This window comes from Leucoraja erinacea, chromosome 9, assembly GCF_028641065.1.
Source record: "Leucoraja erinacea ecotype New England chromosome 9, Leri_hhj_1, whole genome shotgun sequence".
Taxonomy (NCBI): domain Eukaryota; kingdom Metazoa; phylum Chordata; class Chondrichthyes; order Rajiformes; family Rajidae; genus Leucoraja; species Leucoraja erinaceus.
In genome coordinates, this window is record NC_073385.1 from 22,166,869 (window position 1) to 22,181,992 (window position 15,124).

Genomic DNA, 15,124 nt, shown 5'->3' on the forward strand with positions numbered 1-15,124 from the left:
AGGTGCTTGTTGAACTCACTGTGGTGGATGTTAATTTGTGTTTATTGTGTGTTGTTTATTATTACATGTATGGCTGCAGGCAACAACATTTCGTTCAGACCGAAAGGTCTGAATGACAAATAAAGGATTCATTTATTCATTCATTCATTCGTTTAGCAATGGAAAGCAGGAAGCAGGGTTTGATAGATTGTTGGTCATTCTAATCTATAACTGAGTTAGTTCGTAAATATCAAAATGGATATTTCCTATCTAGAATTTGTTGATATTGCACAAGATCCCTCGGACTTCTTTCTTGTGAATTGACACTCATCGCACCATTCCCTTCCATACTAAAATCCTTGAATGTGTTGTTGCCTCCAAGATCCATGCTCACCTATCTCTGAACTCTTTCCCTCAGGTGTCTGTGCACATCATCAAACCTATGTGCTGTCATTGTCTGCTGCCACCGCCTTTGGCTCCTGTCCCAAGCTCTGTTCCCTCTCACTGACTTTGTTCCTCTCCTAGGAACCAACCTAAGGCTGAATCAGACTGCTTGCAACATCACAATAGTTGTAATTTGATCTTGTAACTTCAGTTTGAGATATCAACTCCACAACATCACCACTTTAAGCCTTTAATATCTCCTGACCTTACATTGCCCTCAGATTGTCTGCTTCTGAAACCATCCACCTTGCCTCTGATACTGGAAAACATGGTAGTTCCATCATACACCTGACTGAAGAAAGGTCACGACCCAAAACGTCGCCTATCCATATCCCCCAGAGATGCTGGCTAACCCGTTGAGTTATTCGAGCAAGATTCCAGCATCTGCAGTTCCTTGCGTCTACACCTGACCATTTGCCCCTCTGTAAAGTTAAGCAAATATCCTAATTCACCAGGCATAATGCACGACGAGGCCAAGAAAAGTGAATACATTAAAGAGAATAATCTTGTGCATTTTGGATAATTAACTTAAAAACAGTGAACATTACTCCTTCACACTGGTGGTAAAAGGAAAATCAATTTCAGTATGATCAGCAATTATTCGCTGACTGATGATTCAAGAGTCAAGAATGTTTAAATGTCAGATGTATGGGGAACGGAACAATGAAATCCTTATTGTTGCAGCTTTACAGACGTATTAACGCCACCCATAAATATGTAATAAACAATTAATTATCAGCTAAATGAGGTAACCAAACCATAAAAGTACACGGTGTGCCTTTACAAAGTCCATCGTTTTTCGATGCTGAGTAGGACTGTGCAGTTTGGTTCAAGAGACTGATGGCAGATTGGACCAAGCTGTTCTTCAAGCTGGTGGTAATGGATTTCAGGCTCCACTACCTTTTTCCCGATGGTAGCAGTAATATGACAGTGTACCCAGGATGGTGTGGGTCTTTGATGATACTAGCTGCCATCTTCCTGTAGATCCCTTTGATGGCGGGAGTGGGGGGGGGAGAGGTTGATACCTTTGACGGACTGGGCAATGACTACCACTTTCTGCAGCCTCCTTTAATCTTGGGTATTTGAGCCACCGAACCAGGCCATGATGCAACCAGGTCAGCATGATCTCTACCGTACACCTGTAGAAGCTCAATATAGTCTTCGGCAACATACCAAATCTCCTCAGTCTTCTTAGGAAGTGAGGTGAATGAATGAATGAATACGTTTATTGGCCAAGTAGTCACATACAAGGAATTTGCCTTGGTGCTCTGCCCACGAGTGACAACATGACATACAGTGACAGTTAAGAATGATACATAAAGCATTAAACATTAATAATAAAACATAAAATGGGGACGTTGATAAGCTTTCTTTGTGATTGTATCACTGTGGTAGACTCAGGATCTGCCCTTGAGATGCCCCTTTGCTGATGGTTATCGAGGAGAAAGTGTTTTTGCCTATTCGTATTGATGTCTGTTGATAAAGGAAGTCAATGAGCCAGATGCATTGGGACAAGTAGAGACCCATTTCTCTGAATCATATGTATAAAGAGGATGACGGTGTTGTATATCGAGCTGTAGTTGATGAACAACAGCCTGACGTGCAGGCTGATCAAGAGTATAGTCATATTTAGCATAGCAACTCTGGCTTCAGCTTCAAAGGAATACTGACAAAATGGCTCCAGAAGGCGTACCAGGATGATTTGGGGGCTTGGGTAACAATGAGATTTGGACAACTTAAATTTGGAAATAAACACTGAGCAGTGTTATGATACAGGTCTCCATAATATTTGCTTGGGCGAATGGTGCTATATTCATGCTGTATGACTCTGAGACTCTAATATTGTGATGCTGTAAGCAAAAATACCATCAAATATAATTAAACGATTTTTTGTCCTTCTCTTTCCAACTTCAAACAAGAAAACACTGACACTTTAAATGAAATGCATCAGATTTCTCTTGTTGAGCAATTTTCTCTTATTAACATTTGTCCTGTTTCATGGACAGGTTTACATTCTGACATGTGAAGGCATGTTTTGTAATGTTTGTTGATGTTATGGGATTCTGTAGGATATATGTTGTAACATTGTTATTCACAGACTAGTTTGATCAAGCGAGAAAATAGATGAATCATGATGGAAGGCTGAACTCTATAAACAGAGCATTGTCTTTTCATTGAGTGAAAGGTTATACTGTATGTGGTAACCTTGCCGACAAGCACAGGATCTGACTAGTGCTCTAGTAATTCACCTGCAGCATTATCATCAAAACTTGCACAACCAAGTTTCTGTGAGGAGGTCATTTTGACCTTGCTTCCCATGTCTTGATATGTTATAGATGCAACATATTAAGTGCATGTTTTGCTGAACATAGCAGCACCAGCAATAATGGTAATGAAGGCTGGAATCTGTGTGATATAACGTATCTAACATAAAACTGAGCACAATCGTCTTGAATTGTAAGGCGCTTATTACTTTAGAGACTTTAGCGATACAGTGCAGAAACCGACTCTGCGCCGACCAGTAATCACCCCGTACACTAGCACTATCCTGCACACAAGGGACAATTTACAATTTTATCGAAGCCAATTAACCTACAAACTAGTACGTCATTGGAGCATGGGAGGAAACCGGAGCATCCAGAGAAAACCCACGTAGTCATAGGGAGAATGTATAAAGTCCGTACAGACAGCACCCTTGGTCAGGATCGAACCGGGTCTGAGGTGCTGTAAGGCAGCGACTACCGTTACGCCATTATGCTGCCCTAATTAGAAGGAAGCATGGAAATAAACATGATACAGCCACATGTTGTGTGAAAACACAAACTGAAGCAAAAGGTTTGGTATTTAGAATGGAGTTAGCATGTCCATTTATTTTTCTCTTATGATGCAATGATATTAGGATTTCAGTGAACTTTCATTAGCAATTGTGTAAAAACTGAAGTCTCGAACATCCACCAGAGAATAAGCCTCAAATATAATTGAAGAGAAATTGTTGCAGCACCATATTAATATTCTGTACAATGGATATATTTTATTTATTAATAATAACAGAGGGATTGGGATAGGGCATTTAAACCATTCAGGCAGAACTGCAGTTTAATAATGTCATGGCTGATCAGTGATCAAGGACTACTGAACAAAACAAAACTATCAATCTCAAATTACCATTAACAATTCACTGTGCATCAATTGACATTTGCTGAAGTGAGATCCACACTTGTACTTCTCTCTGCATACAGTAGTGTTTCCTAATTTCACTTACAGGGCAGAGCTGGAATGTTTAGTCTGGCCCCCTAGCACTGCACTCCCTACTCAATGGAAAAGACTATTCTTTCTACCATAACAGCGCCCATTAAAATCATTAGAACTTCAATCTGATCACGCTTTAACTTTCTACGTAAGGATCTATGCCAAAGACAATGTATATTAACAAAGCCATTTTAGTTTATTAGGTTGTGTTATGTGTGTGTGTGGGGGGGGGCTGAAACATGGTTTTCTGTCTCTTCCTTCGGGGGAATGCGACTATTTTTGTTGTATCCCCCTTCTCTGCCTCCGTCTGTGCTGAGGCCTAATGGCGGAGCTGGCGGCCTCCAACTGCGACCGACCTCGAGGCTCCGGAAGCAGAGCCAGCCAGGACTCAAGAACGCGAGGCTGGCCGATTTCGGAGCTGTAGCGGCGTTCTGGCGTTCCGGTGGCAGCGGCACGACTCGGGGCTGAGGCGGCGTTCCGGTGGCTGAGGCGGTGTTCCGGCGGCGGCGACCTGAATCCGGGGCTCGGCCGTGGGCCAGTGGACGACATCGTCGGGAGCTCGCAGGTCACAGGCTGTTGACCTGTTTTTACGGAGCTCCCGCGGCAACAGCTGTGTCCGCTGGACTGGAGGGCGGCATCTTTGGCAGCTTCGACCACCCCAGAGCTTGAACCGGCCCGTTTGCGGAGCTTGGTTGAGCCGCGGGACTGACTTACCATCGCCCGGTGGGGTGACAACATCGGAGGCCTGGATCACCTCAGCACAGAGGGAGAATAAGGAGGGGAAGAGACAGTGACTTTAAGGCTTTTGCCTCCATCACAGTGAGGAGGTGCCTGGTGAACTCACTGTGGTGGATGTTAATTTGTGTTTATTGTGTGTCTTGTTGTTTATTATTATATTATGACTGCAGGCAACAACATTTTGTTCATACCGAAAGGTCTGAATGACAAATAAAGGATCTAATCTAATCTAATCTAATTAGAGGGAGCCTAAATATTTAGTTAAGATTAAGTTTTAGTTTAGATACACAGCGCAGAAGCAAGCCTCTCGGCCCACCAGCAATCCCCATACACTAGCACCATCTTAGGGACAATTTACAATTTTTACCAAAGCCAATTAGCTTACAATCCTCTACGTCTTTGGGGTGTGGAAGGAAACCAGAGCACCCAGAGAAAACCCACGCAGTCACAGGGAGAGCTTGCAAACTCTGAACAGAGAGCACCTGTAGTCAGAATCGAACTGGGGTCGCTGACGCTGTAAGTAAGCAACTCTCACTGTGCCATTGTGCTCCCCTCATTTAAGATTCTAAGACAATTTCAAGATTTGCATGGAATAGCACATGTACAAATCAAAGCCGTGCATGGAGAGTTTGAGGATGAATTTTAACTTACTGCTTTCAGGATGGCCATTGCTCGTTCACTCAGCCAGACTGGGTAAAGGACCTCGTCATTCAGGATAGATTCAAACAGATCGTCTTCATTTTCAGCTTCAAATGGGGGCTGACCAGACATCATCTCATAGAGCAGGACCCCGAGTGCCCACCAGTCCACAGATGAGCCGTACTGCAACTCCTGTAAAATCTGCCCAAAGACATATTTCGTGTCAACCCATCGACTTTTCTCACAAAGTAACTGAACATTTTAATACAACTGAAGCATTAACGAAGCATCACAAAGTTTCACAAAGTGCTGGAGCAACTCAGCGGGTCAGGCAGCATCTCTGTCGGACATGGATAGGTAACTTCTCTGGTCAGGACAGTGGTCCCGACCCAAAACGTCACCTTCCCAGTTCTATCGAGATGCCGCCTGACTCGCTGAGATACTCCTGCACTCCTGCAGGTAGTGGAAGCAGGTAGGGAGACTGACAAAAACCTCCAGGAACCTCCGGGAACTGCACGGAAACCTTGGGTGCGGCACAAAGTCCCCAGAGGTTTCCGTTCAGGTTTCCTAAGTGGGACAGGGGCATAAAGTTCCTCGTAGCTCACCTGGTACATGGACAGAGCATCATAGTCATAGTCCGAAATCGACCCTGTGGCCCAACTTGCCAACCTGAAGAGCATCAGTGTTTGCTCAATCATCTGGAATGGGGACTGGTCTTCCAAGCCAACTGTTAAGCTTGGTCAGCTTCTAAGCTTCACTGCTCGCATAGCAAAACATACAGATGAGATGGAGAGGGGAGATCAGATGGACGGGGGCCTAGAATGGCAGTGCAACAACATCACCAAGACTTGCAATTCTAGAGAGAGTAATAAAATGTCCCAAACAAGAATTTTTGATACTTATCAATGTAAGTAAATATTTGGTCAAATGATCAAAAAGTTGGTTAAAAAAAAGCTTTCAAGAGTATCAACTAATAAGCAGGAAGGGTTTAGGGAGGGTATTCCAGAGTTTAGGTCTTCGGCAAATTGCGGCACCAACACAATCAGAGCGACTTATGATGTGCTTCCAACACCAAAGAACCTCCAGCAGTGGTACGGCGAGGATCCAACCTGTGCCCTCTGCCCAACTCCAGCAACCCTCAAACACATCATGGTCGGCTGCAAGACCAGCCTCACGCAAGGGAGATACACGTGGCGGCATAATCAGGTACTAAAAAGCCTGGCATCAGCCCTTGAGAACAGGCGGTGTGCGACCAACTCCTTGCCTCCGAGAGCAAGCAACCCCCCCCGCCTAAGGGCAACAACCTTTGTCCGAGAAGGACAGAAAACATCTAAACATCCTTCCACCAGATCAGAAGAAGGAAACCTATGCAGGGCCCGTGACTGGAGGATGCTGGCGGACATCGGCCGACAACTAGTTTTTCCACCTGAAATTGCTTCCACCAACCTCAGGCCAGACTTGGTGTTCTGGTCCCCTTCACAGAAGACTGCTTACATCATAGAGCTCACAGTTCCATGGGAGAACTGTGTTGAGGAGGCCTATGAGCGTAAGAAGCTGCGCTACGCAGAGCTTGCAGCAGAGGCAACGCAGCGTGGCTGGAACACCAAAGTCTATCCAGTTGAAGTGGGATGCAGAGGATTTGTTGCGTCATCTACAATCAGACTGCTGAAGGAGCTTGGAATCCACGGTCAGGCTCTGCGGAAGACCATAAGATCACTCTCAGAGGCGGCTGAAATAAGCAGCCGGTGGATTTGGCTCAAGCGGAAAGACCCATGCTGGGCCCCAAGTACGTCAGGGTGAATCTTTGGGATGGTTTGACACGGGACACACGCTGAGGGCTGATCATCCTGCAGCGGGCCGCCCTTGTGGAGGGTGTATAGTGTTAAAAGGCCGAAACACCCAGTGATGCAAGGGTACACTACTGATGATGTGTCCTGTGCCCAACTATCCTGAAGGTTACACAGGCCAAGATATGTGTATCACCCCCCCCCCCCCCCCCGATGTTGAGCGTCTACCACTCTCAACAATCAACGGATGTCGTGAAATGCTCCCCACCTATTGGCACAAGGGACTTTTAACATCTAGTCCTGTGTATTTGATTCTGACAATCTGGACTCGTCCAGTGACTGCTGTGAAAGGACAGCTGACAACATGGGAAAGTCCACGTGACAGCTTGGAGAGACAGCTGGCAGGAGGGAACAGACCCCACTGGGGCCGTCATGGGCTAGCTACCCATGATAGCAGTCCCCAACGCTGTTTCAGTTAGTTGGAGACACCCGCTAAATGCTACAAAAAGTAAATTAAAGAGAATACCCCTAGAGCCTGCGAGAGCGGGGGCGGAAGATGGCTCACCGATTGATAACACGGTTACAGACCCAGGAACGGAAACGACTACGGACAAGGAGAGCATGGCACATGAGACATTCACAACGGCTGCGGGACACAAACTTCAGGTGTGCATTTGTGGTTGGGAGAAAATTACATCAGTGAAAGGCTTGAAGATCCACCAAGGGAAGAAAAAGTGCTTGAGAGAGCAGAGACATGGGCCTCGCATTGACCAGTACTTCTTACGAAGCAACCAGTCAAATCAGTCGAGTGAAGCACAGCGACGGGACTCAAACCAAAGTTCGCAGAGCATCAGCACCCATGTCACTGAAGAGGGTGATACAAGCACAGAAATGCCGGTGGAGGAGCCCACGCAACAACGACAAAGACCTCCATTGGAGGGTAAGATCAAAGGGCACAAACCTGGAGTAAAATGGCCCAAAGCTGTTGAAAAGAAAGAGTGGGAGACGGTCAACAGTGACCTTATACATATCTTGGAGCAACAAGCGGGCACAGCAGTGGAAAAGCTTGAAAGGATGGGCAACACAATCTACAGCTACGGAGAAGAACGGTTTGGGGTGAGTAAAGGGAGAGGTGGAAAGAAATTACCAACACAAATCAAGTCCAGGAGGCAGCAGGAGATCGAGAGGCTAATCAGAGAGAGGAGACAGTTGAAAAAGCAATGGAAAAAAGCAACTGACGCAGAGAGAGAAGGTATCATGCTACTCCAAGAGGACATCAAGAGCCGATTGGCAACCTTGCGAAAAGCAGAGAACTTGAGGAAACTTCGCAAGAAGAAAGAACACACAAGAACACGGTTCTACAAAGACCCTTTCAAGTTCATCAAAGACCTCTTCGCAAAGGAAAAAAGTGGAACTTTGAAAACATCGAAACGGGAATTGGAGGAACACCTGGAAAAGGCCCACCAAGACACGAAAAGGCATGAGCAGTTAGTCATCCCACATGACATCCCGCCTATTCAACCACCTGAATTCAACCTGGACATCAGCCCTCCAAGATGGAAAGAGGTAGAGAACACTGTCCGGCGAGCAAGAGCAGCATCAGCTCCGGGGCCAAACGGAGTACCATACAAGCTCTACAAGAATGCACCGGATGTGTTACGCTTTCTATGGAAGCTCATGAGGGTGGTGTGGAAGAAGCAAACAATACCTAAGGCGTGGCGAAGGGCCGGGGGCGTGCTAATACCTAAAGAAAAGGATGCGTCAGACATCAGCCAATTCCGGCCAATATGTCTCCTCAACGTCGAGGGGAAAATATTTTTCAGCATTGTATCACAAAGGCTGTCCACCTATCTGGTAACAAACAAGTACATTGATACATCTGTACAGAAAGCAGGAATTCCAGGATTTTCGGGCTGCTTGGAGCATACAAGCATGATCTGGCACCAGATCCAAGCAGCTAAGAAGGACAAAAGAGACCTACATGTGATCTTCCTCGATCTGGCCAATGCATTTGGTTCAGTTCCCCATGAACTCCTTTGGGAATCTTTTGCCTTTTTCCATGTACCAGAGCTCATCACCACACTGGTCAAGAGCTATTTCCAAGACCTGCAGCTGTGCGTCACAACAGCTGACTTCAGTACAACATGGCAGCGCTTGGAAGTAGGCATCATGGCAGGCTGCACAGTCTCACCCTTGGCCTTTACAATGGCCATGGAAGTCATCATCAGGGCCTCAAAATGGGTGGTGGGCGGTGAACGAACAAGGGCTGGGCTCCGTCTGCCACCCATCAGGGCATACATGGACGACATGACAACACTAACCACTACTGCAGCATGCACCAAGCGGCTACTTGGAAAGCTGCAGGAGAACATCAAGTGGGCCCGGATGAAAATCAAACCAAGTAAATCTCGAAGCATTTCCATAGTCAAGGGGGTGCTTAGAGACACAAGGTTCTGTATCGGTGACTACCCAATACCAACAGTGTCTGAACAGCCAGTTAAAAGCCTGGGCAGATGGTACAACGCAAGTCTCAAGGACAAAGAGCAGGTGCAACAACTAAGGCAAGAAATTGTCAGCGGCCTGAAGAACATCAATCAGACCCTACTGCCTGGGAAACTGAAGCTCTGGTGCCTACAGTTTGGACTCCTTCCTCGGACGATGTGGCCACTGACCGTTTATGAAGCCCCAATAACAACTGTGGAGAAGATGGAGCGAACCATAACTTCATACGCGAAGAAATGGCTCGGGGTCCCACGATGTCTAACTAACATCGGCCTATATGGCAAAGGGGTCCTGGAACTACCTCTCACTAGTCTAACAGAGGAATACAAGTGTTCTAAAGTAAGACTTCAGATGACACTGAGGGACTCTAGAGACAAGACCATCAGTGCTGTTGCGCCACCCCTAGTAACTGGCCGGAAGTGGACACCATCTGATGCAGTACAGCAAGCTTCATCAGCCCTGAGGCACAAAGACATCGTGGGGCAAGTCCAGCAGGGAAGAGGAGGCTTTGGCCTTACGACAAGTAAACCAACTTGGCGAAAGGCCACAACATCAGAGCGGAGGACATTGGTGGTCGAGGAGGTGCGGCGACAGGAGGAGGCCGCAAGAAGTGCAAAGGCGGTCTCTCTTGCCAAACAGGGGCAATGGATGCAGTGGGAAGGTGTGGAGCGGAGGAAGATCAGCTGGAAAGAACTATGGGAAATGGAAGCAAGCAAGATCAGCTTCATCATCAGAGCGACTTATGATGTGCTTCCAACACCAAAGAACCTCCAGCAGTGGTACGGCGAGGATCCAACCTGTGCCCTCTGCCCAACTCCAGCAACCCTGAAACACATCATGGTAGGCTGCAAGACCAGCCTCACGCAAGGGAGATACACGTGGCGGCATAATCAGGTACTAAAAAGCCTGGCATCAGCCCTTGAGAACAGGCGGTGTGCGACCAACTCCTTGCCTCCGAGAGCAAGCAACCCCCCCCCCCTAAGGGCAACAACCTTTGTCCGAGAAGGACAGAAAACATCTAAACATCCTTCCACCAGATCAGAAGAAGGAAACCTATGCAGGGCCCGTGACTGGAGGATGCTGGCGGACATCGGCCGACAACTAGTTTTTCCACCTGAAATTGCTTCCACCAACCTCAGGCCAGACTTGGTGTTCTGGTCCCCTTCACAGAAGACTGCTTACATCATAGAGCTCACAGTTCCATGGGAGAACTGTGTTGAGGAGGCCTATGAGCGTAAGAAGCTGCGCTACGCAGAGCTTGCAGCAGAGGCAACGCAGCGTGGCTGGAACACCAAAGTCTATCCAGTTGAAGTGGGATGCAGAGGATTTGTTGCGTCATCTACAATCAGACTGCTGAAGGAGCTTGGAATCCACGGTCAGGCTCTGCGGAAGACCATAAGATCACTCTCAGAGGCGGCTGAAATAAGCAGCCGGTGGATTTGGCTCAAGCGGAAAGACCCATGCTGGGCCCCAAGTACGTCAGGGTGAATCTTTGGGATGGTTTGACACGGGACACACGCTGAGGGCTGATCATCCTGCAGCGGGCCGCCCTTGTGGAGGGTGTATAGTGTTAAAAGGCCGAAACACCCAGTGATGCAAGGGTACACTACTGATGAATGTGTCCTGTGCCCAACTATCCTGAAGGTTACACAGGCCAAGATATGTGTATCACCCCCCCCCCCCCCCCCCATGTTGAGCGTCTACCACTCTCAACAATCAACGGATGTCGTGAAATGCTCCCCACCTATTGGCACAAGGGACTTTTAACATCTAGTCCTGTGTATTTGATTCTGACAATCTGGACTCGTCCAGTGACTGCTGTGTGAAAGGACAGCTGACAACATGGGAAAGTCCACGTGACAGCTTGGAGAGACAGCTGGCAGGAGGGAACAGACCCCACTGGGGCCGTCATGGGCTAGCTACCCATGATAGCAGTCCCCAACGCTGTTTCAGTTAGTTGGAGACACCCGCTAAATGCTACAAAAAGTAAATTAAAGAGAATACCCCTAGAGCCTGCGAGAGCGGGGGCGGAAGATGGCTCACCGATTGATAACACGGTTACAGACCCAGGAACGGAAACGACTACGGACAAGGAGAGCATGGCACATGAGACATTCACAACGGCTGCGGGACACAAACTTCAGGTGTGCATTTGTGGTTGGGAGAAAATTACATCAGTGAAAGGCTTGAAGATCCACCAAGGGAAGAAAAAGTGCTTGAGAGAGCAGAGACATGGGCCTCGCATTGACCAGTACTTCTTACGAAGCAACCAGTCAAATCAGTCGAGTGAAGCACAGCGACGGGACTCAAACCAAAGTTCGCAGAGCATCAGCACCCATGTCACTGAAGAGGGTGATACAAGCACAGAAATGCCGGTGGAGGAGCCCACGCAACAACGACAAAGACCTCCATTGGAGGGTAAGATCAAAGGGCACAAACCTGGAGTAAAATGGCCCAAAGCTGTTGAAAAGAAAGAGTGGGAGACGGTCAACAGTGACCTTATACATATCTTGGAGCAACAAGCGGGCACAGCAGTGGAAAAGCTTGAAAGGATGGGCAACACAATCTACAGCTACGGAGAAGAACGGTTTGGGGTGAGTAAAGGGAGAGGTGGAAAGAAATTACCAACACCAATCAAGTCCAGGAGGCAGCAGGAGATCGAGAGGCTAATCAGAGAGAGGAGACAGTTGAAAAAGCAATGGAAAAAAGCAACTGACGCAGAGAGAGAAGGTATCATGCTACTCCAAGAGGACATCAAGAGCCGATTGGCAACCTTGCGAAAAGCAGAGAACTTGAGGAAACTTCGCAAGAAGAAAGAACACACAAGAACACGGTTCTACAAAGACCCTTTCAAGTTCATCAAAGACCTCTTCGCAAAGGAAAAAAGTGGAACTTTGAAAACATCGAAACGGGAATTGGAGGAACACCTGGAAAAGGCCCACCAAGACACGAAAAGGCATGAGCAGTTAGTCATCCCACATGACATCCCGCCTATTCAACCACCTGAATTCAACCTGGACATCAGCCCTCCAAGATGGAAAGAGGTAGAGAACACTGTCCGGCGAGCAAGAGCAGCATCAGCTCCGGGGCCAAACGGAGTACCATACAAGCTCTACAAGAATGCACCGGATGTGTTACGCTTTCTATGGAAGCTCATGAGGGTGGTGTGGAAGAAGCAAACAATACCTAAGGCGTGGCGAAGGGCCGGGGGTGTGCTAATACCTAAAGAAAAGGATGCGTCAGACATCAGCCAATTCCGGCCAATATGTCTCCTCAACGTCGAGGGGAAAATATTTTTCAGCATTGTATCACAAAGGCTGTCCACCTATCTGGTAACAAACAAGTACATTGATACATCTGTACAGAAAGCAGGAATTCCAGGATTTTCGGGCTGCTTGGAGCATACAAGCATGATCTGGCACCAGATCCAAGCAGCTAAGAAGGACAAAAGAGACCTACATGTGATCTTCCTCGATCTGGCCAATGCATTTGGTTCAGTTCCCCATGAACTCCTTTGGGAATCTTTTGCCTTTTTCCATGTACCAGAGCTCATCACCACACTGGTCAAGAGCTATTTCCAAGACCTGCAGCTGTGCTTCACAACAGCTGACTTCAGTACAACATGGCAGCGCTTGGAAGTAGGCATCATGGCAGGCTGCACAGTCTCACCCTTGGCCTTTACAATGGCCATGGAAGTCATCATCAGGGCCTCAAAATGGGTGGTGGGCGGTGAACGAACAAGGGCTGGGCTCCGTCTGCCACCCATCAGGGCATACATGGACGACATGACAACACTAACCACTACTGCAGCATGCACCAAGCGGCTACTTGGAAAGCTGCAGGAGAACATCAAGTGGGCCCGAATGAAAATCAAACCAAGTAAATCTCGAAGCATTTCCATAGTCAAGGGGGTGCTTAGAGACACAAGGTTCTGTATCGGTGACGACCCAATACCAACAGTGTCTGAACAGCCAGTTAAAAGCCTGGGCAGATGGTACAACGCAAGTCTCAAGGACAAAGAGCAGGTGCAACAACTAAGGCAAGAAATTGTCAGCGGCCTGAAGAACATCAATCAGACCCTACTGCCTGGGAAACTGAAGCTCTGGTGCCTACAGTTTGGACTCCTTCCTCGGACGATGTGGCCACTGACCGTTTATGAAGCCCCAATAACAACTGTGGAGAAGATGGAGCGAACCATAACTTCATACGCGAAGAAATGGCTCGGGGTCCCACGATGTCTAACTAACATCGGCCTATATGGCAAAGGGGTCCTGGAACTACCTCTCACTAGTCTAACAGAGGAATACAAGTGTTCTAAAGTAAGACTTCAGATGACACTGAGGGACTCTAGAGACAAGACCATCAGTGCTGTTGCGCCACCCCTAGTAACTGGCCGGAAGTGGACACCATCTGATGCAGTACAGCAAGCTTCATCAGCCCTGAGGCACAAAGACATCGTGGGGCAAGTCCAGCAGGGAAGAGGAGGCTTTGGCCTTACGACAAGTAAACCAACTTGGCGAAAGGCCACAACATCAGAGCGGAGGACATTGGTGGTCGAGGAGGTGCGGCGACAGGAGGAGGCCGCAAGAAGTGCAAAGGCGGTCTCTCTTGCCAAACAGGGGCAATGGATGCAGTGGGAAGGTGTGGAGCGGAGGAAGATCAGCTGGAAAGAACTATGGGAAATGGAAGCAAGCAAGATCAGCTTCATCATCAGAGCGACTTATGATGTGCTTCCAACACCAAAGAACCTCCAGCAGTCGTACGGCGAGGATCCAACCTGTGCCCTCTGCCCAACTCCAGCAACCCTGAAACACATCATGGTAGGCTGCAAGACCAGCCTCACGCAAGGGAGATACACGTGGCGGCATAATCAGGTACTAAAAAGCCTGGCATCAGCCCTTGAGAACAGGCGGTGTGCGACCAACTCCTTGCCTCCGAGAGCAAGCAACCCCCCCCCCCTAAGGGCAACAACCTTTGTCCGAGAAGGACAGAAAACATCTAAACATCCTTCCACCAGATCAGAAGAAGGAAACCTATGCAGGGCCCGTGACTGGAGGATGCTGGCGGACATCGGCCGACAACTAGTTTTTCCACCTGAAATAGCTTCCACCAACCTCAGGCCAGACTTGGTGTTCTGGTCCCCTTCACAGAAGACTGCTTACATCATAGAGCTCACAGTTCCATGGGAGAACTGTGTTGAGGAGGCCTATGAGCGTAAGAAGCTGCGCTACGCAGAGCTTGCAGCAGAGGCAACGCAGCGTGGCTGGAACACCAAAGTCTATCCAGTTGAAGTGGGATGCAGAGGATTTGTTGCGTCATCTACAATCAGACTGCTGAAGGAGCTTGGAATCCACGGTCAGGCTCTGCGGAAGACCATAAGATCACTCTCAGAGGCGGCTGAAATAAGCAGCCGGTGGATTTGGCTCAAGCGGAAAGACCCATGCTGGGCCCCAAGTACGTCAGGGTGAATCTTTGGGATGGTTTGACACGGGACACACGCTGAGGGCTGATCATCCTGCAGCGGGCCGCCCTTGTGGAGGGTGTATAGTGTTAAAAGGCCGAAACACCCAGTGATGCAAGGGTACACTACTGATAATGTGTCCTGTGCCCAACTATCCTGAAGGTTACACAGGCCAAGATATGTGTATCACCCCCCCCCCCCCCCCCGATGTTGAGCGTCTACCACTCTCAACAATCAACGGATGTCGTGAAATGCTCCCCACCTATTGGCACAAGGGACTTTTAACATCTAGTCCTGTGTATTTGATTCTGACAATCTGGACTCG

General features: G+C 48.1%; 1 protein-coding gene across 1 annotated transcript in view; it reads right to left on the reverse strand.

Annotated features, from left to right (window-relative positions):
* Positions 1-5,037: 5,037 nt before the first annotated feature.
* LOC129700114 (protein kinase C eta type-like) overlaps positions 5,038-15,124 on the reverse strand; it is a 197,897-nt gene continuing 187,810 nt past the window's right edge. The window contains exon 12 of the mRNA XM_055640312.1: positions 5,038-5,250. Coding sequence (XP_055496287.1) covers positions 5,053-5,250 — 198 coding nt within the window. The 3' untranslated portion in view covers positions 5,038-5,052. The remainder of the gene's footprint in view (positions 5,251-15,124) is intronic.